This window comes from Aspergillus pseudotamarii (assembly GCF_009193445.1).
Source record: "Aspergillus pseudotamarii strain CBS 117625 unplaced genomic scaffold BDV38scaffold_15, whole genome shotgun sequence".
In the NCBI taxonomy this organism is placed as follows: Eukaryota; Fungi; Ascomycota; class Eurotiomycetes; order Eurotiales; family Aspergillaceae; genus Aspergillus; species Aspergillus pseudotamarii.
The window spans coordinates 314,540-341,145 of NW_022475029.1; the positions used below are offsets into that span (position 1 = coordinate 314,540).

The 26,606-nt window shown below is 47.7% G+C and overlaps 11 protein-coding genes and 1 non-coding gene across 12 annotated transcripts; 4 read left to right on the forward strand and 8 right to left on the reverse strand.

Moving 5' to 3' along the window:
• Nucleotides 1-974: 974 nt before the first annotated feature.
• BDV38DRAFT_291296 (uncharacterized protein) lies at nt 975-2,696 on the forward strand (the record flags this gene model as incomplete). The annotated part of the gene is made up of 5 exons (XM_032061711.1): nt 975-1,531; nt 1,592-1,678; nt 1,745-1,936; nt 1,997-2,334; nt 2,619-2,696. The coding sequence occupies exons 1-5, from the start codon at nt 1,033-1,035 to the stop codon at nt 2,694-2,696; spliced, it is 1,194 nt and encodes a 397-aa protein (XP_031915662.1). The 5' UTR covers nt 975-1,032.
• A 489-nt stretch (nt 2,697-3,185) lies between these two features.
• On the reverse strand, nt 3,186-5,242 carry BDV38DRAFT_291300 (carotenoid oxygenase family protein). The gene is made up of 4 exons (XM_032061712.1): nt 5,128-5,242; nt 4,436-5,072; nt 3,984-4,385; nt 3,186-3,878 (listed from the first exon to the last, which is right to left on the reverse strand). The coding sequence occupies exons 1-4, from the start codon at nt 5,157-5,159 to the stop codon at nt 3,264-3,266; spliced, it is 1,686 nt and encodes a 561-aa protein (XP_031915663.1). The 5' UTR covers nt 5,160-5,242; the 3' UTR covers nt 3,186-3,263.
• Nucleotides 5,243-5,650: 408 nt separating this feature from the next.
• On the forward strand, nt 5,651-7,868 carry BDV38DRAFT_291303 (Lycopene beta-cyclase; the record flags this gene model as incomplete). Its single annotated transcript, XM_032061713.1, has 6 exons — nt 5,651-5,673; nt 5,722-5,821; nt 5,871-6,217; nt 6,267-6,440; nt 6,493-6,783; nt 6,845-7,868. 6 exons carry the CDS (start codon nt 5,651-5,653, stop codon nt 7,671-7,673), a joined length of 1,764 nt encoding a protein of 587 aa, XP_031915664.1. The 3' UTR covers nt 7,674-7,868.
• Nucleotides 7,801-10,468, reverse strand: BDV38DRAFT_280955 (phytoene desaturase family protein; the record flags this gene model as incomplete). Its single annotated transcript, XM_032059429.1, has 5 exons — nt 7,801-8,721; nt 8,786-9,319; nt 9,365-9,486; nt 9,561-9,591; nt 10,337-10,468. The coding sequence occupies 5 exons, from the start codon at nt 10,466-10,468 to the stop codon at nt 7,801-7,803; spliced, it is 1,740 nt and encodes a 579-aa protein (XP_031915665.1).
• Nucleotides 10,469-10,504: 36 nt separating this feature from the next.
• Nucleotides 10,505-11,094, reverse strand: BDV38DRAFT_280956 (S-adenosyl-L-methionine-dependent methyltransferase; the record flags this gene model as incomplete). The annotated part of the gene is made up of 2 exons (XM_032059430.1): nt 10,505-10,664; nt 10,736-11,094. 2 exons carry the CDS (start codon nt 11,092-11,094, stop codon nt 10,505-10,507), a joined length of 519 nt encoding a protein of 172 aa, XP_031915666.1.
• Nucleotides 11,095-11,784: 690 nt separating this feature from the next.
• BDV38DRAFT_269774 (putative G-patch domain protein) lies at nt 11,785-14,407 on the forward strand (the record flags this gene model as incomplete). Its single annotated transcript, XM_032057027.1, has 5 exons — nt 11,785-11,869; nt 12,601-12,803; nt 12,857-12,917; nt 12,968-13,317; nt 13,370-14,407. 5 exons carry the CDS (start codon nt 11,785-11,787, stop codon nt 14,405-14,407), a joined length of 1,737 nt encoding a protein of 578 aa, XP_031915667.1.
• Nucleotides 14,408-14,499: 92 nt separating this feature from the next.
• Nucleotides 14,500-16,979, reverse strand: xanB (isocyanide synthase xanB). The gene is made up of 4 exons (XM_032063380.1): nt 16,305-16,979; nt 15,859-16,244; nt 15,151-15,791; nt 14,500-15,058 (listed from the first exon to the last, which is right to left on the reverse strand). Exons 1-4 carry the CDS (start codon nt 16,717-16,719, stop codon nt 14,593-14,595), a joined length of 1,908 nt encoding a protein of 635 aa, XP_031915668.1. The 5' UTR covers nt 16,720-16,979; the 3' UTR covers nt 14,500-14,592.
• A 1,645-nt stretch (nt 16,980-18,624) lies between these two features.
• Nucleotides 18,625-20,482, forward strand: BDV38DRAFT_269776 (FAD binding domain-containing protein; the record flags this gene model as incomplete). The annotated part of the gene is made up of 6 exons (XM_032057028.1): nt 18,625-18,739; nt 18,802-18,933; nt 18,989-19,406; nt 19,472-19,608; nt 19,670-19,990; nt 20,061-20,482. The coding sequence occupies 6 exons, from the start codon at nt 18,625-18,627 to the stop codon at nt 20,480-20,482; spliced, it is 1,545 nt and encodes a 514-aa protein (XP_031915669.1).
• A 1,677-nt stretch (nt 20,483-22,159) lies between these two features.
• BDV38DRAFT_241816 (uncharacterized protein) lies at nt 22,160-22,731 on the reverse strand. The gene is made up of 2 exons (XM_032054056.1): nt 22,441-22,731; nt 22,160-22,383 (listed from the first exon to the last, which is right to left on the reverse strand). The coding sequence occupies exon 2, from the start codon at nt 22,381-22,383 to the stop codon at nt 22,222-22,224; it is 162 nt and encodes a 53-aa protein (XP_031915670.1). The 5' UTR covers nt 22,441-22,731; the 3' UTR covers nt 22,160-22,221.
• Nucleotides 22,732-23,059: 328 nt separating this feature from the next.
• Nucleotides 23,060-23,131, reverse strand: BDV38DRAFT_t89. Its single transcript has one exon. It is a non-coding gene; the product is annotated as a tRNA-Glu (tRNA).
• Nucleotides 23,132-23,511: 380 nt separating this feature from the next.
• On the reverse strand, nt 23,512-24,733 carry BDV38DRAFT_241818 (acylglycerol lipase). The gene is made up of 2 exons (XM_032054057.1): nt 24,461-24,733; nt 23,512-24,398 (listed from the first exon to the last, which is right to left on the reverse strand). The coding sequence occupies exons 1-2, from the start codon at nt 24,533-24,535 to the stop codon at nt 23,577-23,579; spliced, it is 897 nt and encodes a 298-aa protein (XP_031915671.1). The 5' UTR covers nt 24,536-24,733; the 3' UTR covers nt 23,512-23,576.
• Nucleotides 24,734-25,967: 1,234 nt separating this feature from the next.
• BDV38DRAFT_280961 (uncharacterized protein) lies at nt 25,968-26,552 on the reverse strand (the record flags this gene model as incomplete). Its single annotated transcript, XM_032059431.1, has 1 exon — nt 25,968-26,552. One exon carries the CDS (start codon nt 26,550-26,552, stop codon nt 25,968-25,970), a length of 585 nt encoding a protein of 194 aa, XP_031915672.1.
• Nucleotides 26,553-26,606: the final 54 nt, after the last annotated feature.

Consider the following 26,606-nt stretch of genomic DNA (forward strand, 5'->3'; position numbering starts at 1 on the left):
AGATCTAAGCATCTTTTATCAGAATTGTATGCATTTATACATGTGACACACGCTTGTTCTTTGCTTACTGTGACAGTCTTGCTTTTGACAACATCCCACCTCCGAGAATCCAGGCAAGACCATTAAATCTTGACAGCATTCAGGCCACGTTGGCTCCACCCAAAGTCCCACATGGTTCAGCGGATATACAGGGGACGGAGGGACTAAGGTTGACGGCCAAGGGTCCGTTCGTGGTCCGTCCCTTCGCTTAGTTTTAGTCCCTTCCTCTCCAAATTTAATTATATTCTGTTAGATTAACAGGCTGAGAGGAATTCTCCTGGGTTGAAAAAGAGAAGAAAATTAGGGCGCCATGACACTCCAACACACTAACATTGTCCTCCAACTCCATGAATGAACCATTGGCTTGTGCTCACATACTGTTGCGTTGCCTTCTTGTATCCCGTGAGATCCACAACCCTAAGATAGCAGATGCCTCCATCGTGAGTCCGAATCACCAGGGTAAGAGCTGCACGGCATTTGAGTCCGGAGTACACGGCATAATATCGACGACTAATTGAGGAAGCCTACGTAGAGCGACAGGGATTGTGAAACATTTCGGACAAACTACTTTGCGATGGTAACATTATAGGAGGTTTAATAAATAAATTATCGGAAAAGCCGGCCCTAAAATGAGAAAGCGTGGTCCTTTGCCGTTGCCCACAAACGGCCCCCATATCAGCACGGACCATTGGATGATTTGATGGCCTCCAGAGTTGGACCCGCGGCAGACACTCGGTCTTTTAGTAGGCTCTACTGTATGCCAACCAAAGAGATCCGACTCTATGTTCCTCTGATGTTGGACGGATCCCTGTCCTTCATGTGCATGCCCAGCGAAGGATGACGCCTGTGCACCTATTGAAGATTTGAGTAAATTAACATGCATATTCCAAGTCTCACCAGTCTAAGAGTCTTCACCATGTCGTCCACCTTGAACTGGCACTTTTCTATATACCTTTCGCCTTCCCCCCACCTAATGACCCCCGTGCGACCAGCATGAGCAGTTCAACTGCTCCCCAGGGCGTGGCAACCCACCTGTCCGCCAATGGCCTCATTGGCATCACCTGGGCAGGTGTGGCGCTGGGCGTAGCATTCACCTCGGTCCGTGTAGCCATCCGTCTACAGCGCATGAAGCATTTGCTAGCAGACGACTACTTTGTCCTGTTCGCACTGGCTTTGCTCATCACAAATGCAGTGCTCCAGACCATCCAAGCGCCGCACCTCTACTATATGACTCTAACCCCCACCGAAAAAGACATCAAATACCATTCCCTACGCTATGTTCACTTGGAGTTCGTCATTATCGGACTCTTCTGGTCCGTCCTCTGGAGTATCAAGGGCTCCTTCCTAGCCTTGTTCTGGATGATCTCAGACGGACTCCCCAAGTACCGTCGCGCGTGTGCTGCAATTGCCATCTTCACTTTCATAGCGTATGTTGGGTGCTGGCTTGCCTCGGCACTCAACTGCCATCCTCCGTCGGATTACTTCAAATTCGGTATTTCGAGCTTATCCTACGGAGAATTACGAAAGAGAGACTGATCCATTGAGTTGTCAGGAAAATGTACAAAGCCCGCGGATATCAAAGGCTCCATTATCTCCATCAGCTACAGTACAGCTGTGGATATCATCACTGACCTAATGAGTACGACTCGCTGAACCACAGTCTCACATACTCGTTTAGTCCCAAAACTAATCACAACAATCACAGTCATGGGTCTCCCCCTCCGTATCCTCTGGAAAGCGAAAATCACTAGACAACAGAAAATCGGTCTAGGCGTCGTATTCTGCGTCGGTTTCATCATTATCGCAACAGCGATCGTGCGCGCAGTCGAAATCACCGGAAGAGCTTACTCGGACCAAGTTGGTCTAGCCATATGGAGTATCGCTGAATCATCGATCTGTACGTTCATTTTCTTCCCTCATCGCTATAGCAATTCAGAAGATACTAATATAAAATTAGCTGTCATAGTCGGCTGCCTCCCTCCCTTCAAATCCTTTATCTCCCGAAACTCGAGCACGAACCAGTATCCCTACGGATCAAGCAGATATACAGGGAATCGATACGATCGGAGTGCAACATCAGCACGAAAGAAGCGATCTTTGATTACGACGAGCCTGAGCGAGGTGCCCCTGCCACTGGAGGATATGAAATCGTATCGGGATTTGGGGTATGACTCTCATAGACAGAATGTGCACATAACTGGTGGTGTGGATGGACAGGATAACCTTGGGAATACGTCGTGGTTTAAAATGTCCGAGGACGAGCCGCGTGGGGAGATCAGGATGGTTAAGGAGTTTGTGAGTTTTAATTCTTTCTTTCTTTCTTTCTTTTTTTTTTTTCTTGTCTTCTTCTTCTTTCTGTGAGTACGCTTACTGATGTTTGCAGAGTATGGTTTCTTCGGGATGATTTATGTTTCTTTGTGACGAGTATATTGTCTCTAGAATTGCAAACTGTATATAGAACCAATTGCTTGGGTTTGGATAAAAAGAATGGCATATAGACCTTTTCCCCTTTCTTTTGATATGCTCACAGATACATATCTGGTCCAAAATACATCCAAAACTACGTGGCTCTACACAAGGCCGGCCAAACGATCAACTCGAGAGCTATATGTCCCATTCAACCCAACTACTCCTCACAGCACAATCCAAATCCATAAACTGACAAACACCATTGAGGTCACGCAAACTCCCTATCTTCAGGAGAAAAGTGGATGATTCGCCAATATTATGAAATGAGGCAGGTGCCATCAATGTTAACGCTCTTTGTATAGTACCGCTATTTCTAATTCAACACATCAGGAAAAAGCAAGGCTACAGTTGCTGTCCAGCTTTTGCCCTACCCTCATTAGTTTAATCGTCGGTATTGGCGGCGGAGTACGGTGTACTCTACAGCAATTAAATATAGCTTTAGTCGAGAGCCAATGGATGGACATCTTGTGGAAACGCCTTGATAAAGCGCTGAGCGAAGGTCATTCCAGCGGACAGGGGAGAGATGCTTATGCTAACTGTCTCACGATCCTCCGAGCGCATTTATCACTATGAAGAAAGTAGTAAAATGCCTAAAGGTCTAGAGTTCCGCTTAAGATACACCAAATTCATTTCTAAGTGGTAGTAGTGTATGTACTGATATTATTCTCTTCGATTCGATACCATCCATTCTTTTATACAATTACATAGACTAGTATATAGTAGGGATAACTCTCCTATACTCTGTCTAACTCTTATCAGTCTAAAGATCGAAACTCAGCTACCTCCCGCTGATTCAAGATTTGCTCCTCTGAAAACCAATCCCCATGCATACCGTACGGCACACGCTGCGGTAATAGCACCCTCGCGACAACATCCCTCATGTTACGAGCATCGATTATCCACAGCTCACTCCGCGAAGTTGCTGGTGCGTTGCCGTTCGAATCAAGCTGGGACTCGTCGAACACGTACGTAACAAGCCAGCCATCTTCTTCAGAGGTGCCATCCTTCCGGGGCACAAATGAGCACTCCTGTGCGTACCATCCATACGGAAGCGCAAAAACTTGAATGGGATCATTCACGTCGTTAGTAGCGAGAATCTCGTTGATAGATCGTTGGTCAACACATCCAGTTATCTGAGTTGGCGGTTGAACTTCGGCCGCTTGCAATAAGCGCTGGACGTCGATTTTGACAAGACAGTCAACCTTGACGCTGGATTTCTGTCTCGTGGCAAAGTTCCCTTCGCTCATGGAGCATCCGTAGACGAATTGGGCGGCTGTCATCTCCAGATGTTGTGGGACGTGTGGAAATTCGAACGGAATTGCTGACAGCGCCCATTGCTCGGTTATAGCACCAGATCTATCTGCTGGGAACTGGTAGTAATACAACCGACATTCAGGATTTGGGTGGTTTGCCTCAACTGGTGCGTCTAGGTCACCCATATGGTACAGAGGAGACGCGCTGTTCATCCGGCAGACAAGCATGTGGACTCGTGTTCCCCAGGGGACACTATCATCCCAGCTGTTCACCGTATGAAAAATGCAACAAGGATCTGTTTCATACCATTGGATCTGAGCGGGACAGTACCTAGGGAAGACCCCAAAACGGGTGCGACCGTGTGGGTCATACTGTATGGCAGGCTTGTTGCGGGTTATATTTGTTGGATCCATAGAAAGAGGAATATCTAGCATAATGGTGTGCTTGCGCGACACTCCAAAATCATGTATCATCTTTCCGGATGTGAAACCAGGAACAGGCTGGTTGAGGTACGACCCATGCTTGCCATTCCATCCAGGTGATATGATACTGTAGTGTACAAATGGGAAGATAAATGTCGAATGGAAGAGCAGTAACTCGCCCGTCTGGTAATCACAGTGAGGCTGGTATCTTAGGGTTAGTGTCCATTGGTAATAATAAGATGAAGACGTACATGAGCTGTCGTCATCTCGTTATGGAATCTTTCTATCCCAGGATCACCGATAGATGGTTCCATGATCTGATCAGTGGCCTCTCCCTCGGCGCTACCCCCTGTGAACCATCCTACTGTATTTAGAGAGGGAAGGTAGACTCTCATCGGTGGACCAGTCTCCATGGTTGCCAACACTCTTCCGTCATGATAGAGAATGTTAGTGTTGGCCGTGCTGATTCTTCGGATTGGGCGGTCCACGAAGCCGAGAAAGGATGAAAGCATCAGCGCCATGGTCCGTAGCATGCCCATAAATACTTTCAGCGGAGATACCATAGGACTGAGTAGCGTGGTAGCGCTTGAGAGAATTGGATTGATATGTGGATACGCCGCTGTGGCGCAGTGCACATCCGTCAGGATATACCGATTCGAATACAACGGCTGCTGCACCTTCGATCCAGGCACACGCTTGAAGAACACACCAGAGAGCATGCCGTCACCATCAAACCAGTGCAGGTCGCGACGATCGTCATCCTGGAGAGAATTGCTACCGTTGCGGACATATTGTCCTCCAAGGAATTCCTCAGGAACTGTGCCCTGAACCTCGCAAGGATGCGCATGCTGAACAGTGTAGATGGGGGCATAGTTTCCGGAGAAATAACTATAATAGAGATGAGTTAGTAGATATTTCTCTTTTTCATATGACTCGTACATACGGATGTTTGTGACTTTTTTCTTTACCAGTCATGTTGTCAGCTTTGACATAGGGTAATGTGCCGCCAGCCTCGGTACAAAGCCGACTAGTAGCCAAAACGTGCGGCCAGCGGGCTGAGATATTTAAGGCAAACGGCATTTTCGATCAATATATCGTAGCCGTGGTTGTTTCATGGCATATGAAATCATAATTATATAAAGGCCTGTTTTTGTACAACACAACTGGTAATGAGCTTGGCACGACTGAACTCTCTTGTCTTTCGGGTTTGCTCGATTTATCACCAACTTGCCCTTGCTGGGCGAATACCTCATGACTTCGCTATTGATCGGTTAGCCTGGACTCCTGTGGGGAAACTAAGTATGTAACCGGCTATAGTCTACTGCAAGGGGCGAATCGCTGACTCGCAAATGTGTTGTCTTATCGAAAGAGCATGCTATAAATCAGGAATTTCCGAAGCATTTCCCACAAACCTACTCTTAACGTCGACTTGAAATTGTCAAATCACGATCAATTCCATCTAAACCATGGGATTCGACTATCTTCTGGTGTGAGTATGCCCTTGTCACTGTTTATCCTGAAATTGCTGACCTTTCAGGCATGTCACCTACAACATCCCGTTAGCGGGTCTCCTGACACTTGTTTACTGGCCATTCATGACACGTCTGGACTGGCAAAAGATTTCCACCCTCGTCATAGTAGGTATAGTTCCTGTAAACAGGAATAGGGGGCTTACGGTTGAGCTAGATATCCCTCGTCGCCACCATTCCTTGGGATTCGTACTTAGTGCGTCACTGCATCTGGACATACGCCCCGAATGGGGTCACAGGCTGGACCTTATACGATATCCCTTTAGAAGAAGTGTTTTTCTTTATTATTCAAACATATAACACTAGCTTGGTATATTTGATCCTAACCCGGCGGCTTGTGCTGCCGACGTATTTGGGTACTGTCGCACGAAAGGAGACTCTCACTGGAACTTTGATACTTTTACTTGCCATTGTGATTGGGCTTATCGCATTGCACTTTGGAGAGCATTTCACTTATCTTGGTCTAATTATCACATGGGCTGGTCCATTTCTTTTGATACAATGGTAAGTGCTCATGCATCGCGAACTGCTCATATCTGACACCGGTCTCCAGGCTCTTCTCTTCTGGTTTCGTTATGGCATTTCCCAGAATGGAGCTCCTGGCATCTGTTGCACTTCCTACTCTGTTTCTGTGGATAGTGGACACAATTTCCATCAATCAAGGAACATGGACTGTTGAGGCGCCGACTAAACTAGGCATTCAGTTGTGGAGTGGTATGGATATAGAGTAAGCCTTACCAACGTCGATGACTGACTTCAGAACGTACTGACCTAGCTAGGGAGATACTCTTCTTTCTGATCACCAATATAATGATTGTTTTCGGTTTAGTATGTATCGATTATGCTATCGCAATGGCAACTTGTGAACTAGCGCAATCACCGGAAGTAGTCCAAAGGTTCCCGTCCTACTTCCGGGTCTTAGCACAATTTGTAACCAACAAATACCATCCAGACAAACGATTCGTGACCAATCTGGGAAAGGCAGTTGAGCGTCTCGCAACCTCCAGCCAGAGCATGTACATAGGAAGTGCCATGTTCCAAGGACCGCTACGAATTGATCTAATCTTGCTGTGAGTAACTGCATACTCCTCGGTTAACTTTACATGACATGTTAATAAGTGCCGTACGTAGATACTCTTTCTTCCGAGTAGCAGACGACCTAGTCGACGAAGCTCAGGACACCGAAAGCGCACGCAGAGTAATCGAGCAGTGCGACCAACTCCTCGAAGCCAAATTCTCGCACCCAGACCTGTTTCCATTTTCACCTAGCTCCAAAGAGGCCAAGCATTCTGCACCTTCAGAGCTCATCGTAGCGATTGACAGCCTCCCCGTCTCCCGGTTGCGGCTTGAGCATCTGCAAGGTCTCCTCGAGGGCTTCCGGACGGACCTATCCTTCAGCGCGAAATCTGGATCCTTCCCATTCGTCGCAGAGTCCGATCTGGACACTTATTCTTATCACGTCGCTAGCACCGTAGCAGCATCCATGTTGGGTCTAGTTGTTCACCATTTTCCGGATCATCAGTTTGCGGTCAACGTTTTTCTTCGTCGTCGTGTTGTAGATGCAGGTGAGAGGATGGCCCAAGCTCTTCAATATGTTAATGTGGCCCGTGATATTGCTCGTGATGCTGCCATTAACCGGGTGTATCTACCCACGATGTGGCTGGAGCAACAAGGGCTGGGTCCTGCAGATGTGCTTGCCTCCCCTACAGATGTTCGGCTGGAGTTAGTGCGGGATAGAGTTCTTGATAGCGCGGACTTTCTCAGTACTCCAGCTCGGGAGGAGATCAAATTTCTGCCCAAAGAGGTTCAAGGGCCGTTTCTTGCGACCGTTGATAGTTACCTGGAGATAGGGGTAGCTTTGAGACGAGGTATGAGGCCGAGAACCCAGGGGGACAAGCTAAGGCTTCCAATTGGGACACGCTTGTGGGTTGTGTATCGGGCTATGGCCCTGAGACAGTAGTATGGACTACCTTTTCTAGGAAAATCCTAGCGTATGAGCTGGGATATGGCATCTAAACGGGTATCTGGTCTCTAAGGTTTGATTCAAATCCTTAAACTGTGTCGTCATTGTCATCTTCGTCGTATACCTAATTCTGCTTCCACAGAAAGGATACTACCAGTACCGATAGAGCCATCACTACTGTCAATATCAACCCAGTTCGAGATTTCTGCCTGATTGCCCTACTCCAATCCTCCACTATTTGCTGAGCGACGAGCTTGCTCCCCGCCAGGCAAACAGGAACCCCTGTGCCGGGATGCGTGCTGGCTCCAACAAAATAAACCCGCTCAATATCCGGATGCTTGGTTCGCGGCCGAAAACTGAGCACATTAAAGAACGCGTGTGATAGACCCAAGATCGCACCACGGTCGAGATTGAACTTTCGTTCCCAGGTAAACGGTGTCTCAACCATTTCATGGACCAGCCTAGACCGCAAGCCTTGTAGGCCCGTCTGAACCTGAATAGTGTCCAAGACAGTTTCACGTGTTTGAGATACTAGGGTATCCCATCTCTGTTCTTCGAGTTGTCCTCCATTTACCGATGTCAAATGGCCCACTGGGACTAACACGACAACGGCCTCTTTACCAGGTGGTGCTGCAGTTGGGTCGATCTTACTCGGTACATTTACATAGAATGATGGCTCGTCTGGAATACGGTGCTCGTCGAAAATGGCATCAAAGCTTTCCCGGTACTTTTCAGCTAGGAAGATATTGTGTGCTCGTAAATGAGGTAATTTCTCGTCGAAAGACCAGAAGAATGAGATACTACTGCACGATGCGGGTCGCTTTTTCAGGCTGCGCGACCGGCGTGTCTTTGGAAGGAGTTCGTTATATGCGTATACAAGATCGGCGTTTATGACGACCAAGTCAGCATGGAGTTCTTCGCCATTTTCCAAAAGGATACCTCTTGCAACGTGATCGCTGTCATCGAGTAGGACCGACTTGACGGGACTGTTCAAAATATATTCGGCTCCAGATCGTTGTCCGATATCTGCTAGAACTCTCAGGACCTTTTTTAGTTCTAAAATTAGCGAGTTGATGTATTGACTCGATGGGGTTTTTCCTATAGCGTACCATTTGGAATCCGCCCTCTGGGTACCATATCCCATCCACTGTCTCGACATATTGTAGCAGCGAATATGTGCCCGGAGCCCGATAAGGACTCATTCCCAGATACATACTACCAAAAGTCCAGACACGTCGCATTTTCTCTGAATAGAAATACCGCGCAGCTCGAGAGTATGTGCTCGTCCATGGATGCATGGAGATTAGTGCCTTCAGTACATCCCATCGCAGCAAACTCAGCAACCGAGGAAAGTTCTTCCGCAGCACATGCGCAAGTGATAGGTTATAATGAGTACCGGCCTCGTTCAGGAAGGCACAGAAACGGGGAAACCCATCGGGACCTTCGTGGTCTTGGATTTGCGTCTTCAGGTGGGCAAGATCAGTCGATAGCTCTATGATATTCTTGTCAGGGAACCAAACACAATAGTTTGGTTCGCATTTGACTAGATGGACATTTTCTTGCTCTAGCGAGGTACCGAGATCCTGGAAGGTCTCTTCGAAGATCTCGCGCATTAAAAGCAATGATGGGCCTTGGTCGAAGCGCTAGGTAATGTTAGTTACATTATTTCGTTCAGGGTTGAGACACACAAAGCCATCTTTCGAGATGATGGAGCATCGACCACCAATGAATCCGTGTTTTTCTACAACTTTGACGTGGAACCCTTGTTGAGCCAGTCGTGCTGCTGTGGTAATCCCTCCGGCACCAGCACCTGGTACTATTAGTCGGGTCTTGATAGAGTGCTAATGGGGATTGAAAACATGAGGATATAGAAGCCAAACTCACCAATAACAATCACAGTGGCCATCACCACAATCTGAAGGGTTTTGGTGGTTAGCCCTAAGTTAGGAAATGCAATCGTATTTCACGCCACTCTCTCTTTAATGAGACATGTGAACTGATACTCTAATATCTATAAATTTACGAAATCCTCCACATCACGTATATGTATGACGTTACCATCACACATTGAAGCTTTCCAAAATCAAGATAGATGTGACGACAGCCGGACTTCCGACCTCTTGGCGTGACAAAATGATCTGGTTGTCCCATTGTATTTCACGGTGGCACAGTCAATATTTGAGCATTTCAAGAATCTCATTCAGTTTAAACAATTCGACTGATTCAGTCAATATAAACAGTCTGGTACTGTAGCTCTGCAATGCCTTTGGCTTGCCGGTTCCTTGGGCCCATATAAGTTTCTGTCAGGATAATATCCGAGTGAGCAAAATGAGAGAAAGAAAGAGCATCATAAGGCTCAAACTCTCATAAGATGACAAGCCATTTTCAAGTTGAGCTCAAACTCAGACAATTAAATTGTTGGCTTGGGCAACTAGGCTTCCGGGTTCCGTCCGTAGATGAAATGCGTGTAAACATAAAGTTATCTTTTCGTCTCCTTGAATTCTTTTTGAGCTTTCGTAAAAAGTATACGACTTTCCTGCTCAGTGCAGCCCAGTAAACGAGTAAAAAGGGCCAAGGACAGTGGTTCAATCGCATCCATTGTCTGTATTTGCATCCACTGGCCAAAGCTCAACGGGAACTTTCAGCACGTCCTCACGTACGCCTACAAATCCATCCGCTTTGAGTTTGTCTGCTAGTGCTTCGACGATATTTACTGGTTTTCCAAAGGTATTCATGCCGTCCACAAGGTGGCGATTCCATTGCCGAATAGGACTCATCCAGAAGCCCGTCATTCGGCGAGTAAAACCAAACACGGAACTCCTGCATCTCTATGAACCCATCAGGCCTGATATGATGGAATGCTTGTTAGAAGAGCCGATTCCACTGCCAGCCATATTTCGTTGGTGGATGTAGTTGAATTGCTTGGACTCTGGGTAAACCCACTCGGCTTCGACATCATCGACAACAAATTTGCAATTCTGTGGAACCCTGAAAGCAATGTTAGAGACGTGCCCGAGCACTCCTAGATTAAATATGTCAAATACACAGCACAGTCTTACCAATGGGGCTGAATTGGACTTAAGTCGATCCCCAGTACCTCTACGCTCGGGAAGTCAGCTGCGATATCAATTGCATAGGTGCCAGTCCCTGTGCCAATATCCAAGATGCGTTGTGGGGGCTGAGGAATCGGTGCTTTATGAAGGCCACCTCCTAGCATGAGACGATAGATACGATGAAGCATGTCCATGCGGGCTTGCTCAGCCTCGTAGTCCGGGAAAATATATTCACCCTCCCGAAACCCATGATAGCGACGGCCATTCTCGTAGACGTAATTTTTTATGCTCGAAGTAATAGATGTAGCGAAAGATGCTATCACCAGTAGGCGAGTCAATGTCAGATAATTGACTTTTAGCTTCATATACTCTTGCAACGGAATAACTGCCCTTAAACTGTTCTCAAACCTGCAGCTTGTCCGTGGGAGCCCACACCCTGAGAGATATTGGGAGAAGGCTCACTTAGAGTCAGAAGTTCAACAAAAACAGCCCATGCTTAGGATGATTAGGAAAGGTGGTACTGTTTTATCGCCTGCTCCACGGATTTCCTGAATTAGAATTCCCGACGCACGTACCATATAAATTAATGACATGGTTCAAGCATTATTACTCCGACATATGGTTACGGTCATAAGGATTCCCGTCACCCTTCACACACAATTCACTATCACGTTCAATAGAGTCACAACGGCAAATTATGCTAGACTTGAGATACCTTTCAAGATGTCTTAACGACCATGACATTCTATCACTGGAATCGATGGAGATACTGACAGTGTTTACATGAGATATGCATTTCAGGTTAATATACTCCGTGGCTAGTCAAATAGCCACAGTATAACATCGAATAGTTTTCGATAGGAGAGTAAGAGTGGACGATCACAGAGTTCAAAACTCCATCAAACTATACGCTGCCCAATTGGGAAGGTGAGGCGACTCCCCTGGGCAGGCAGGCGGTGTGGAATTTCTGCCAATGACTATCGATTGTTCTCCCTCAGGTCGCTCGAGTCTTGAGCATGCATCATCTTTCATAATATTTTGCATGTCACTCCATCATGTCTCGTTTACCTCCTGAAGATAACAGGTATCCGCCGGGTCCTTCTCACCGGCCCTATCCGCGCCGTGATGATAGGGACGGCCGCATGTACGACGACCGTTCGCGCTCGCGCTCGCCTGGCGGTATTACGCTCCTCCCCGCACGATAGCATAGGCGTGGATGCTTGAAGAAAAGCCGTACAGTTTCTCTCTCCGACTCGGCAACTGCTAACTGTATTCTCGGATCAAAAGATCTTCCACGCTCTCCCCCACGAGGGCCTGCCTCGGACAGAAGACCCGATTACTCCAGAGACCGCCCAGATTCCAGACCTCGTTACCGCAGTCGGGACCGTGATGAGTATCGACGACGCTCGTCTAGATCGCCTCCGCCCCGGCGCGGGAGGCCGGCATATAGAGATCGCGACCGGGAGGGTTATCGCTCGCCTGGATACCACAGTCGGAGCAGAAGTCACAGTCCGAGTCGGAGTCGAAGCCCGCGACGAGGCCGTTACTACGGACAAGAAAGCAGAGAAGTAATGATGGATGGCTTGCCGGTGGATATGACGGAAGAAGACGTTGGAATACTCCTTCCCCCTGAGATTTCATTGCACGTGGAAGCTCAGAGCTGCGCTCCACAAAGCACCGTTTTGGTAACAAGAGGCTGAGATGTGCATGTCACCGGTGGTTCCGGTCGACATGTTGAACAGATTACGAATGAACTCAGAGACGGTTATCATATTGAAGGTCTTGAGGAAGTTCGGGTTATCCGTGATCGGCAGACTAGTAAGATTGATACTCCCTTGTATAAAATTCACGGACATCCTGACGGTTTGCAGAGATATCCCGACAGCTCGGCTTTCTCCGATTCCGAGACCTCAATCATTCGCGCGCTTTTCTTGAGCGCAACTTTCCGTCCGTTTACTTCTACGGCCCAAGCGCTGGTCGGGATGACCGAGGAACCAAAGTCCGCATCGCATATAGCCGGGAAAGAGAGGATCGTGCTCGCGCCAGAGCTGAGGGGGATTGGACTTGCAAGAACGTGGGTAGCGTACTATACACTGCCAAAAATGCAGCTAACATAGTTCTATGCAGTGTGCGATAGTCAATTACTCGACACGTTCAAAATGTTTCCGGTGTCAAGCCCCCCGACCTGGTATGTATCTTCGCCTCACCGACTATTATTATCTTACTAACGAGCACAAGAACCTGGTCCAACGGGACCTCCTGGAATCGCTGCTCCCAAGGTTGAAAATAATGGTGATAATGATGCTGCTCCTGAAAACCAGCCGTCCCAGTTTCTCTTGTTCCGAGGACTCGAGCCCACCGTAACAGAAGAGCTTCTTGCGAAAGGAGTCGCTAAACTGTACCGACCAGCTCCTAACAATTCTGAGAACACATCAGGAAACCAGAAGAAGGGGGCTAAAGTGGCTTCCACTACTGGTGATTCCAACCTAGGGGCTCGGGACGGGTCTATCCGCCGTGTGCTACTAGTAAGAGATCGCAAGAGCAACGAAAGCTGGCGTTATGGATTTGCGGAATTTGCGACTATCCAGGTAAGGAACCCGCCCTTCCCTTTCGGATATCCGTTCTTACGGGGCCCTTCAGGATGCTCAAGCGGCTGTTACGCGTCTGAACTCGTTCGAGAAGTTCACTATATCATCAAGGCCAGTGCTTGTGAGCTATATTCACGCTGGTGTATTTGTTCCCGTGATCAATCCCTCGGCGCGTACAGAGAGGTTCACGTTCAGCCCTCTGAATAACCCATCTTTAAAGCTTATGTACTGGGATGAGGAGGCCTATGTTAGAGAGCTCACAGTTTCGACTGGCGACAGCGAAAATAATCAAATGTTATTGAAGAACGACCAGCCTGATCAGTCAGAAAATCAGGGAAAGGCACAGAAAGACACGGACAAGACGAAGAAGAGAAAGGCAGACAACTCGTCCACCGCCGGCGCCAAGAAGCTTGCGATGCCGTCACATCTACAATTTTGGAGCAATCGACATGCAGAGCTACATGGCATTCAAAAGAAGAAGCCAGAAGATGTCGGAGGTGGCTCGGATCAAGGAGCATCGGCAATGGATCCTGGCGCTCCACCCGCCCAGTCCTATGCGGATCCCAACCGGAACTGCTGTTATCTCTGCATGCGCCAGTTCAAGAGCTCCGCGGAAGTCAACCGCCACGAACGACTCAGTCAGCTGCACCAGAGTAACTTGCAAAATGAAGAGCTGAAAACCAAGGCGATGGGGAAGCTTATCAAACATGGTATTGTCCAAACACCCGAGTACCGCGATCGAGCCAAGGAACGCCGACAGGCATTCGGCAGCTCCAAGGCACCAGTCAAGAAGAGCGCGCCTCCGCCGAAGGAGGAAGAAGAGCTCCCAGTGGAGTCGACGTCGAAGGGCGCTTCTCTTCTCAGTAAGATGGGATGGTCTGCTGGAACAGGACTGGGTGCTCAGGGCACTGGCATGACTGCTCCTATTGCCACTGAGGTCTACGCGCAGGGTGTTGGTCTAGGAGCACAGGGAGGCAAATTGGGAGATGCCGTCGAAGAAGCAGGACGGAATACCCGCGGTAGATACGATGAATTCTTGGAAAAGACTAGGCAGACTGCACGGGAGCGATACGAGAAAATGGAGAAATAGTTGTAATATCTTGTACAATAACCACAATGAAATTCATGACATCAAATTTTCCCAAGCGGATCGCCACCTGAAAGTCAAACACCTCCGCATAAGCAACAGCGCATAGCATAAAATAACAAAACACAATGATGCAACCAAACATCCAACGCAAGAAGCCATGCTAATACATGAAATCAATCAATCAATCAATCAACATGGATCCTCCTCAAACACCGATCCGACTTGGCCGTAAACGAGCTCCGCGTATGCATCATCGTCACATTATCACTAATAACCCAATCGCCCTCTTCCCACGAATGCCAATAAGCAACACGACGATCATGAAGCAAAGAATCCAGCATCTGGCATATTTCCGCGGAGTTGGGGACATCCTGGATCGTGATGTATGTCGGGTCGAAGGCTGTTTTCTCTTGAGGCCAAGGCTCATGGTAGCGAAGACAGGGTCTGTTGTGAGCAAAGTGTGGAACGACTAGGGGTAAGTCGGTGATCTTGGCTTCATCGAAGGAAGTGGTTTCCACTGTCCAGGATAGTTTCGCGAGTTGTTCCAGTGTGTAGTTTTCAGGGAGGTAGTGCCAGATGAGGTGGGAGGCGCTGAAAAGTGTGAAGCCTGTGTCTTTTGGAGAGGGAGTCATGCCGGTGAAGAATTGGAACCTAAGATTATACTTGGTTAGACGAGTTCATATTTTCTTCTGACGGAATAATCGTGGAAGTGAAGATAGTAAGTAGGATTTGGTTTCACTCACTTAGGCGGACAAGAAATCGTGACTTCTTTCCCGTCAGCACCCATCTCCTTCTTGACTTTAAACAGACCATCATAGTGGAATGGCATCCACTCGGCAGATAACACATTGTTAAGCCCCTGAGATTCAGTACCGTGGTCTTTGACCTCAAGGATCAAGCCAAATTTCCAGGGCATAGGCGTTCCCATATCCCCGGCTTTCTGGACAAACAGCTCTTTGTCACGGGTGTCGTTGAAACCGCGGAGAACCACGGGGGAGTTCTCCTGGACTAGTCCACGAAGCTTGAGCATGTCCAGATTAGTAACTGATGTATTAGTCTCTGTTGGCCGAATGATCAGGCCACAAGGGTATTGAGGCTCGATCTCCACCGACTCAGACCAGGTGTACAGGTCCGATTTGACGCGGTAGTACCATGGTCTTCCGTCCTTGTGTACTAACTCCACGTCCTCGCGGTTATCGAATACCTCTCGCATCCCGTACTCGATTCTTCCGTCAACGGTGAAGCAGGGCGAGGAGTGCCAGGGTGTCACGGCGTGGAGAGCCAGAGGCAACACTTTGATAGAGATCTTGGTGGATCCGGTGGATGGGTGAATCGAGAGGCGGATATGATCTGCGTAGTTCTTTCGGATTGCCTCTGCAAAAGCCTAGTGAGAAAATCAAAATCAGTCAGACTTGCTATATCCTTTTGGTGTGGTAGGACGCGCGACCTACCTTGCCACGGACGATCATCTCCTTGGCGATCGATTCTAACTTTTGCTTGTGGGAGCGTTTGGAAACACTTCCATCATCGATGAACGTGTGCTCCAGGTCCTTGGTGAGGAACTTAATGTAGCCTCGATAAGTCGCGCACACATCCTTGTCTTCTTTGATACTAGCAGCACAGTCGTAGTCCAGGGGAGTGTAGGTCTCTACCAATCTCTGTCGAAAGGTTCCAGCAAGGCTCTCATATGTGGCTGCGTCAAGGGGCATATCTTCGTGGACGTGGAGGAGGTGCTGTAGTCTGATAAATTGGATGTGTTTGTATTCCTGGTCGAGAACGAGCTGTCGAAGGGATTGGCCGTATGCGTAGACTTCTGAGTCGGGCACTCCTAGGAGGTCTAGTTTCGTCAGCCTTGATATAATCAAGGTAGAAAGTATCTTCTCAAGAATGCACTTACCATTGTATACGAGGCCATCAGATGCGATAGTCAATATAGCACCCGGCTCGTAGATATCTGTAATTGCCGCGCACAAGCCATTCAGATGTGACAAGGCAGTCTCTTCTCCCTTATCTGGTAAGGCACCCAGTACCTTGTTCTCGCGGTTTGGAGATTTGAAGGGAAAGGCCGGCAGAATCAATGGAATTGCCTGCTGCGCTTTCACTCGAGAATAAATGAGAGGGAGGAACTTCAGGGTTCCTTCATCGCTGCGATCCTGTACGGATTCGGGAACTGGTGCGCGATAACGATAGATGACGTTCAAGATTTCTGTTGCTTTTTGCAGTGCTTTTGCATCGAAGACAATAGACTCAATGGGAGATAATAACGAGAAGCTCGTCGTGGCCAATGGAGCCTGGACAGCTGTTGCGCTCATGTTGATGTGTTCTCTTGGGGAGTTTAAGTGAAAATACGAAACCAGATGCTTAACCCACACCTTCTTGAGGTGATCCCGACATCATGGTGCGTGATAGATATATTTATACTGCTGCAAGGTGGTGGCCAGTTGGGCAATAGTAATTCGATGCATTAAATTGCAACTTGACTTCCACAAATAAAATGGATTTAGTCAACCCTTACCAATCAAATCGACTGGAGCACTCATGCATGAAGCACGGACTGACGAATATCATATGATGATAAGGGTTCCTGCAGCCTTGTTCCCACCCAGTCAACGAGATTGCAGCGGTATTTTCCGCGCTGCTCAGGTAATCCAGTAGTGCCTAAACTAGATGAGTCCGGGGCTCGCACTAGGCATAGCTTGTGCACCCTGAAGAGCTCTCCAAGCACTGCCGTCGACCGATTGGCTCCGAGATAGGCCCCACGCCCTAGTAGCGTTTACGGGTTCCAAGTTCAAGCATGTCCTACTGTTAGATTCAGGGCCTCGAGTGGATATGCTATATCCAGACATCATCTTGGGACCGGTTACTACAGATCAGTACCTCATGATCCCATTCCGACATTCCGAGTAGCTGCCGTATGATCGATAGGAACGGGGTTTGAAACTGTTGCACAGCCTGCGAGATGTATGGATCCTGTAGTCGTAAAAGGCAGTATAGACGGTCTGAAGATCCAGAAGCATCAATGAAAATTGATTGAAGGGGTGTACCCCGGACCATGGTAGCAGTCCAGGCACCCGTACCGTTTTGCCAAGCTGCAAAGGACTCGGGATTTGGGCCTTGGCACACTCCTAGTAATATTCGGTGCATTAGATGAGCGATATAATCTGGAGTAGATGAGCTATATAGGGGCTATCGCGAACTGCGATGGGCCTGTTTCAGTAGTCACCATCACGACATCAAGCTCTGGTGGATGATCATTACTATTGCCAGTAATTGGGACCCGGGTATAGTGAATATCCACAGTATTGGCTTTTTTTTTAAAAGACCATACTAAGACACCAGCAGGAGGGGTGGCAAAGTCTTGGTTTAATATAAGCGATAACTAAGCGATGGGAGCCCGTCGGTCTTCCAACCGGGACTAAAGGCTCGGCTATTGTGTAGGGTAATGAGCCCGGAAGACTTATGTTCAACGGGAGTCTTTAGCGCGTAGTCTAACGTGACCGAGCCTAAACGCTAAGCTTTAGTGCCCGTCCAGCCCGCACACCAAATGTTGTACCTTTTTTTACTCCACTTCAACTCTCGCCTGCAATTTCTGCAGCAGACTTTTTTGAATCGGGACATATTTCCTGACATCGAAAGTGAGGGATATGAGACATCAATTGTCAGAGATTTGCCACGGACCACATTCGGGTAGAGAGGACTGATACTCTCAAATTTCTGCCCAGTTCCGAATTATTCCAGGGTCCAGACAGCGTGGCCAAGTTTGCCAAGGAAGACTGATAAGATGAACACAGCCTGGTCCAGATCCACCCGGTACCATCGATCCAGAGAATTGAAGCCGAACTGAGGTTTAATTACCTAATTAGACTTTAAATGAAACGAATACCGGGTGATTTCTGCATTTGTCATCACAGGCTACATCTCATCAGATAAGGCGATCCACTAGCGGAATACTCCCGCGGGCGAAGTCCTGCAGGAACATGGGATGAGCTGGTCCATCTGCTGCACCGTTAGCTGGTTATGGCGCTTGGTCTAATGCCGATGCCCAGCCCTGTAGATGTATGTATATCGTCGTGTTTCCCAGATTCAGGAAAGATGAACAAATCTTGCGCATATCATACGATCCGTCTCGTTCCAGACGCTTGGGTGCGGTTCTTAAATCTTCTCAGTTTCCTTCTGCCTGAAGCGTCCTCCATAGTACAATAATCTTCTACTTCACAATGGAGAACATACCATCAGCATTCGACGTCGATCTGGTCATTGTCGGTGGCGGACCAACAGGTTTACTATCAGCCGTCCTTGCGAGAGCCCAGGGACTCTCAGTATATATCATTGGTAAGTAGTCTCTATACACTCACTTGACATGTCAATGAATTCAAATCAAACATACTAACTAGATCTTCTCTCAGACGCCAAGAATGGTGCCTTAGAGGTCGGCCGTGCGGATGCCCTAAACGCCAGGACCCAACAATATCTCGAAGTGACGAGAACTTTATCCTTTCTTGAGCCCTTTGGCTTGAAATGCAACAGTGCGTTGAGTCTATCTCGAGCAAGAAATTCAGTTTGGTTGACACCCATTATTAGCAAGCTCGACATTCGAAGGGGGACAGTTTACCTCTCAACAAAACAAATGGTGGACGTCGTTGAAACATACCCACCGTCCCAACTTCCTCATGATCGGCCAGTCACAAGTCGAGGAGACTCTACTACATCAACTTGACATCCCCGTCGACTATAACTCGCAGGTCAATGGGATCAAAGAAACCACGTCAGGTGTCGTGGTGACAACCGACAAGGGAAGAACGATAGCAGCCAAGTATGCGATTGCGGCAGATGGTGCGCGCTCATTTGTGCGTACCACACTTGGGATTCCCTTTACTGGAACTAAGCCCGAAATGGTCTGGGCCGTTCTGGATACCTTTATTGAAACGGACTTTCCGGTCTGCCCTGAGATTATTACCTTCCAGAAGGATGGACAATCACGCGTTGCATGGATCCCTCGGTAAGTCGTCCTGCTATTTGTTTCTAAAATTTGTGGACCGACCATTGTCCTAACATTATATGTAGAGAACGTGGTATGAACCGCTTCTATATCCTACTCGACGGAGAAATCACACAGGAAAAAGCCGAAACCTCCATACGAGACCATATGGCTCCGCACAAGGTTGAGTTCAAGAAGACCGAGTGGTTTAGTACGTTTGAGAGTATGTAATGCGCGTCCTTTGCTTAATGAATTGCACGCATAAGTAGTAACGCAACATCTAGTCAAGGAGAGAGTAGCCAGCACTTTCATCTCTAAGGGTGGAAATGGTCGCATTTTGCTTGCTGGTGATGCCGCCCACGTCCACGCCGTCAATGGCGGTCAGGGTTTGAATACCGGTATCGCAGACGCATTCAACCTCATATGGCGGGTCGCTTTTGCGGTCAAGGGACATGGTGGTTCTACACTACTGAAGAGTTACGATGAAGAGCGTCGTGCCACAGCCACGGCTGTCATTGACGTTGCTGCTAAGTTGGTGCGGACCACTGTCAAGACTGCTTTGGAGTATGTTGAAATCATTGAGAAGAATGCGGGCTATATTACAGGTAAGGTTATCATTCGCTTTGCTTCTCGCTGTTATAGTCATGGATCGATCCTAATTTTCCCAATCTACAGGTATGGGAGTCTCCTACTCTTCTACTACCCCGCTGGTAGTAGACTCAAGCTACGGCGACTTTGTTGCTGGGAACCGTTGCCCCGATCTATGGGTTACCAAGCTTCCTGAGAGATCATCGCAAACCAATGCCGCAGACTTCTCTCAAATCCGGCTATATGAGCTGTTTACGTATGGAAGATTCAAGGTCCTCTTCATTGGGAATGAGAAGCCTGCCTCTTTCAAACAGGCTATTGAACTACAACAGAAAGCAGAGATATGGCATATCCATGACCAGGACCATCGCCTAACTACGCTTACCCATGAGTTCAGTGCGGAGTGGGTGAAGAGCGAGGAAGGCGCAGTTGTGGTAGTAAGACCGGACATGTATATTGGTTATGTCGGGAAGGATTGGGTGCAATATCTGGAGACGGTATTTAGTTGATGGAAGGTTTAGACAATGAACATGCATATTTTAGGGCTATTTCTAGTATACGTAATAAAACAACAACCTAATTCTAGTTCAATAGACAGAACCTTTTACTCCTAGTAAAAAATGCCAAAGCTAGGCAATTCGAACGAGCCTGGTTAGCTAGAGCCTGACCCTATCTGAAGTTGTCGTTGCAATTATGAACCCAGTTGTGACCCTACAGTTTTTAGCCACATACGAGACTATGATACTAGTGCAGTGACCATACAGCATCAAAAAGAAAAAAAAGAAGAAAGAAAAAAAACATACAACAGGAGGGATTCGCTGGTGGTCACCCACCCAACTACTAACCTCCCGGCGTGTGGCTTAAGTACGGCTGAGCGGACGGGAAGCCCTGTTCTCCACACCCTATGGTCGTATGTGATAGTATAGTCCAAGTACTAAAATTATATCGTAATACATGATTGTAGTTCAATTGAGATAGTCTCTATCGGGAGGCAGAAGCAGTCTCTCTAACACCAAGACACCGATGAGCCACACAGAAACTATTGAAATATGTAAGGTATAGCAGCGCGTTTACCATGGATTGTCTCTTTGTCAGCCTAGAGTACCCTTGGAGTGGTATTTTAGCCATGAAGTAGAGATATATTTCGTTCGTCAGTAAGCTCGGCGATATTTTGAATCATGATCATAGGCCATGACTAGAATACTCTGTGGAAACTTCTTGTAGATTCCTGGTGGATATGAAAGGGATGTGTGTATGACCAAGGATATATCTTGTATTTAAGAACAATGCCCCATGCTCTAATGGGTTGTAATAGATTAAAGCAGTAGAAAGGACATGTACCCGACTTTGATGCAGTGGGGCTGATTTTGATGTAACGTCATAGTTGATTTATAGCATAATTAGTGCGCAATGCAATCGGTGTGTATGCACATTGATAGGAGTCTAGGTTGAGACTATCTACGAGATGAGAGTGGCCGTATAATTCTCCTCTCCGTGAAGCCTCAAACAGCAATGAGATCAAGCAACGGATCGAGGTATCCCATAGCCATGCAACTATATACTGCTATTCGTCATGCTTGATACTCTGCATCAAGGCTTTATTCACGACAGGGTTCTGCTCATTAACTGCAAAAAGTCCTCCATTAGCTGGATATTGAGATACACCAATTCCAATAAGCCGATTCCTTCTTCTCCAAATACGATCACTGCCAACCCCTCTGATCTATTGCCTAAGGCAAGGATGCCGTCTTTGCTTAAGGAAGATTCTTCTGGGTAAAAGGAGAAGGGGGTTCTGCCCTCGGGTTCCCATTCAGGTGGAACTAAGATAATCTCCTGCTCTCCATCGTGGGTCCAGCCGTTACGGTAGTGGATGCCCTCGCCCACATGCTCAGAGCCAGCATAAACATTCTCGAGGATAGAATCGATCGTGAATTGCCCTGGGTATGTATAGAGGTATGTCCCATCATCGGAAAAGGTCAATTGAGGGTCGCTTTGAGTAGTTGGATGGTGCCCTTCTTTTCCCCTGTAGCGGTATCCCACATTTGAATGATTCCAAACTCAAAGCCAGAACGTGCTGTCGCAATCCAAAATTTGTCGGAAGAAAATGCCAAACAATCGACTCTTTCTTTCAGATAGGTTATCAACTGAGTACGTTTGTTGAAGATTTCACATGATGTACGAGATCCCACGGCTATATAGGCGTCAACTGAGTCCCAAATTCCCTGAGGAGATCCCCAGGTCTCACATCCTAAAAACAAGTTTCGTTATTATCTACCGATGTCACAGTCTTCCCATCGGACGAAATTGCGATCTGTAAGTCCTGATGCGGACCGAAGTCGAATTGCTGTAAAAGATCTCCCTTCGCCATATCCCAGATGTAAATGAAGCCTGTATTGTGGATTGTAGCCATCTATTTCCTATTTAGCAACCAAACAGTATTCCAGTTTTGAGACACTGAACATGGTACCTATCAGACTCGCTATTATTCTGCCTTCTAGTATATCCCAGATATCTACCTGTTCATTCGAACCAACAGCTACAAAGGTACTGTCTGGTGAAAATGTATGTTCGAGGTGCTTATCACGTTCAAAGCGTGTGCAAGTCCGAGACCGTTTCGTGCTCAGCTCCCCTGATTGAATAGCCTGGTCGTCAAATACACAGAACACCGATTTGACTGAGGTTTAGAGAACGTTTGTCGCAGTAGTAGTATGTATGCCATTTCAAGACGCCAACATATCTCTTTTTTATCAGAATGAACGTACTGGTTAGGTGAAATAAATCCGTCCAAAGTTTCATATATGCCTATACAGCTCCACCCTCACCATCACATATATCCTGAGTCTACCGTAGCAGGGACCCACAAAGAACAATCTCAGTAAGGATATCTATAATGTGAGTAATCATGCTGCAGAACTCGTACTCCGTATCATGGGTTCGCCCCCGAACTGATGCCACGCAGGGTCCTTTAGGGCCGTGGGAGACCATGGATCCGGCCCCACAGATGGCAGATATCTTAGCCAACCGATGTCTCTTGGCAAGTCTACTCCGTACAAGCAGCAGAAATATGAAAATCAAAAAAAAAATATTTCCGATGCGGGGAATCGAACCCCGAGCTGCTGTGTGAGAGACAGCGATGTTAGCCATTACACCACATCGGATGATTGTTGAATATTCAACTGTTATTTTGTTAAGTAAACCAAAATATTTTCACTACTTGACCTAAAACAGTTCGAGCTGAGCAAATTTGTTGATATACTTTACTACTTGACTATAGCATAAAGAAGAAGTACTACATACTTTCCGGTATACATGTGCTCAGTCTTAACCCATTAGATAAGTATACAGTAGAGTGTCGTCAAAGCTGGCGCCTTGGCCCAACCAACACTTCTTTATGCCAGAGGTTTGCCGTAATATATATATCAACCCTCAAGGGTGCTTCATAACTATAACACCCCACCATGGGCTGTACTGAGACCGTGTTCGCGGACACGAAGACAGTTATTAATCAGGTATAAAGCTTGATTGACCGTTCAGGATAGGAATATTTGCATAAAAACATTAACTAGGAGCTATAAAACCGAATATATCTGATTATTGCAAGATCTACACCCTTGCTAGAATCCACTCCGCAATATCATCAGCAAACTCTTGCCTATTCTCCGGCAAGTCCGCATGAAGCACATGGCTCCAACCATCATAAGACTTGAACTTCCGGTCCGCAACCTTGCCGGTCTGTGCATCAAACCAGCGCTTGCTCGCATCATGGCTGGTGACCTGGTCCCCCGTGCCATGGGTCACATAGACAGACCGGACCCCCTCGTTCAGCTTAAGTTTACCGGAAGTCAAATCGGCGGCACGGTCGAGCATGTTCGCAAACATCTCCAGTGTGCCGACACAAGGGTTTAACGGATCATTCTTCAGGATTTGCTGCACAGCGGGGTCCCGCACGATCGTTTCGACCTTCATCGGTTGGGTAATTTGGAAGCGTGGCAGTAGTTTACCTGCTAAACGACCGAGGACGACCGTGATGACACTTGGTTCCTGCTCGGCGTCGAGCCCGATAAACGGTGCCTCGAGCATGATACCCCCCAGGCGGGAAACAAGATTTTGATACTTGGGCGTGGAGGCCAAGGTCGCGACTAGTCCACCGCCCATTGAGTGGCCCATTACGAAGACGGGAACAGACGGTTTCGCTTCGAGTTGGACCTCGATGAACGCTGCAAAATCGGCTAGAATGGCAGCGGTTGGGCCCGTGTTCCCGCGGTCGGCCTTGGTTTTGGCCGACTGGCCCCAACCACGCTGGTCGATTCCCGTGCAGTAGATTCCACGGCGCGCTAGAGAGGGAAACAAATCAAACGTGTTGTTGATGTGGTCGCTAAAACCATGGAAATGGACCAGGCGGGCGACGGGAGCAGCGTTACTCGGCTGCACATGCAAATTAGTATTTCATCGCGCCAAGAGTACCATCAGCGGAAATCACAACTCACTGCCCATGTCTTCTGGTAGACGGACAATCCGTCGGGAAGCTGGAACTGGGCCTCAGTGATGTCGATGTCGGCCATGGTGAAGGATATTCGGGAAGATGTAATGTGGACGTGGTGTTTGGGGGAGAAGACGGATGAATCTTATGGGATTCCGAATCCGAACTCCAACGCGATCGGTGCCCGATGGATTAGTGATCTCTCTTGGCTTTCACCTGCACTGCAAATCTACCTACTGATATGAGTGGGCTAGGTCAACCTATTCTGCGGAGTATGCGCTTTTTTTATATTGGGTTGCTTAGGAGATGAATAATTCGATACAAACCCTTCTCGGACCCATGGGGATTGTTTAGGTGCCAGTATTTGGACCTCGGCACAGTTGATCTCCATCGCCAACTGTTGTTTCTCCCTTCACGATTCGTAGTAATTACATAGTAGTATCGATTCACGCCTATATCTCAACGTGTGTCCATCTAGGAGGCAGATTAGTCCAACAATCCAAAACATTGACAACCTTTCCAATATAAACTAGCTCGCAAAGCGGTTTTGTTACAAGGTAATAAGGCACTGTTTCCATAAATACCTTCGTAAGCAGACGGAGGTGTCAAGCTGCTTTATCAACCAGATCAGCCATTAACAGAGCTCTGGATCAGAACCTCACTCACCATAGAAACTAGGATCCTTTGTACGTCTTTAGATGAATGTGATCCTTTGATCACCCTGTTGGAGAGCTTTATAAGCAACCGAACAATCGGCCCTGGAGCCCTTCTATAGCATCTCTAACCTTTCAGTTTTTCCATATAGCAAGCCTTGTGACAGTACCATCAATTCCTTGTTCAAGACATGGGACAGGCCTGTACAAGTTTTAATGCCTCTGTCTTCAAGGTAGATCTGATGCTGCGTCCGTCTTGATGAATTGTACTTCCCCATGGTCGTAGTTAGGGCTTTCGTGGATGAGCACAAGGTTGGAGAGGGGGCTTGTTCTAAGCCCAACGCAACTTGCGACCCTGGTCCTACCAAGAATGGCCATGATCCTAGGGAGATAGAGGCTTAGCGGGGGAAGGAAATCCATTGTAGTGATAAGATGGATAGTGTCGAAGGTCTGCACTTTCAGGGGCTGGTTTTAGGTATGAAGCTCAGTTGTGAGAGGGTTGTAAGACCCACACCTACGAATAACTATCCATTGTGCTCTATCGAGGACTGCTACGGCTGAAATGTAAGAAATTAAGCTTTTAAAGCATTCCGTATAGGGCTTCTAGAAATGCGACCCTAACAGCGGATATGGAGACGACTATCATCCCTAAAACACCATCAAATTTTGACTTCAGTCAATCATTATTGAATTCCTATACATAAGCATACAATACAAAAGTGGGGTATTTCAGTTCCATATATGCACGGCAATCGACATACACATCAACGCCAACCAAGCCCTAAAATCGTCCTATGGCATCCCGTTCCAAATCGAATTTTCCATAAAAGTGATCCGACAGATCCTCAACCGACTACATTCTCAGGCCTTATTCTCATTCCTCTCCTTCTCCTTTTCCTTCTTCAACTCCATCCCAAACTTCTCCCCCAGCACATTCCCCACCCAAGCCTCAACCTCATCTTCCAGCTCCTTGTCCACCTTCGTTACATCTCCACCGTCACTATAGAAACCCCTCCTCACAAATCTTCTCATATCATCGACCCCATTAATATCCAGTGCACACAGAATACCCCCAGTGCCCGCCATGCCTAGGGAAAGCACATTCAACGTCGCCAGATTCAGCGCCTCAAAGGCTTCCGCGCCGCCGCTGACGCCGGGCTTGTGATAGAGGGAAGATGTATAGAAAGGTGGGACGGAGGCGAGATAGCGTCTGTTTAAGGCGCGGCGGGTGGTCCATAGCGAGAAGGCGAAGAATGTGAGGCCGCCCAGGAGAAGCTTGTATTTCGTCTGGGGGTTGATAAATTTTAGTTCGGGTTCGGACTCTGGTCTTCGGTTGTGGGATTGTGGTTGGGATTGGCTAATTTGTGTTGTTGTTTGTTGTGAGATTGCTTGGTCAGATGGGGTTTCGGGGGTTTGGGGAGAACCCCGGCGGAAGAATGAAAACATTCTGTTATAGCGAGGTGGGTAATTGGAGGGTGGTTTTTTGTTGAGTCGGTAATA

Coding starts and splice junctions, on each gene's coding strand:
- BDV38DRAFT_291300 (XM_032061712.1), bottom strand. CDS start 5,159: ATGACTGGTAAAGAAAAAAGTCACAAACATCC. Junction 5,073..5,127: donor GAAAAAAGTCACAAACATCC/GTATGTACGAGT, acceptor TCTCTATTATAG/TTATTTCTCCGGAAACTATG. Junction 4,386..4,435: donor ACGAGATGACGACAGCTCAT/GTACGTCTTCAT, acceptor CTAAGATACCAG/CCTCACTGTGATTACCAGAC.
- xanB (XM_032063380.1), bottom strand. CDS start 16,719: ATGAGCGCAACAGCTGTCCAGGCTCCATTGGCCACGACGAGCTTCTCG. Junction 16,245..16,304: donor TGATGGCCTCGTATACAATG/GTAAGTGCATTC, acceptor TGACGAAACTAG/ACCTCCTAGGAGTGCCCGAC. Junction 15,059..15,150: donor ACGATTTCTTGTCCGCCTAA/GTGAGTGAAACC, acceptor GTATAATCTTAG/GTTCCAATTCTTCACCGGCA.
- BDV38DRAFT_241816 (XM_032054056.1), bottom strand. CDS start 22,383: ATGGCTACAATCCACAATACAGGCTTCATTTACATCTGGGATATGGCG.
- BDV38DRAFT_241818 (XM_032054057.1), bottom strand. CDS start 24,535: ATGGCCGACATCGACATCACTGAGGCCCAGTTCCAGCTTCCCGACGGA. Junction 24,399..24,460: donor TCTACCAGAAGACATGGGCA/GTGAGTTGTGAT, acceptor TTGCATGTGCAG/CCGAGTAACGCTGCTCCCGT.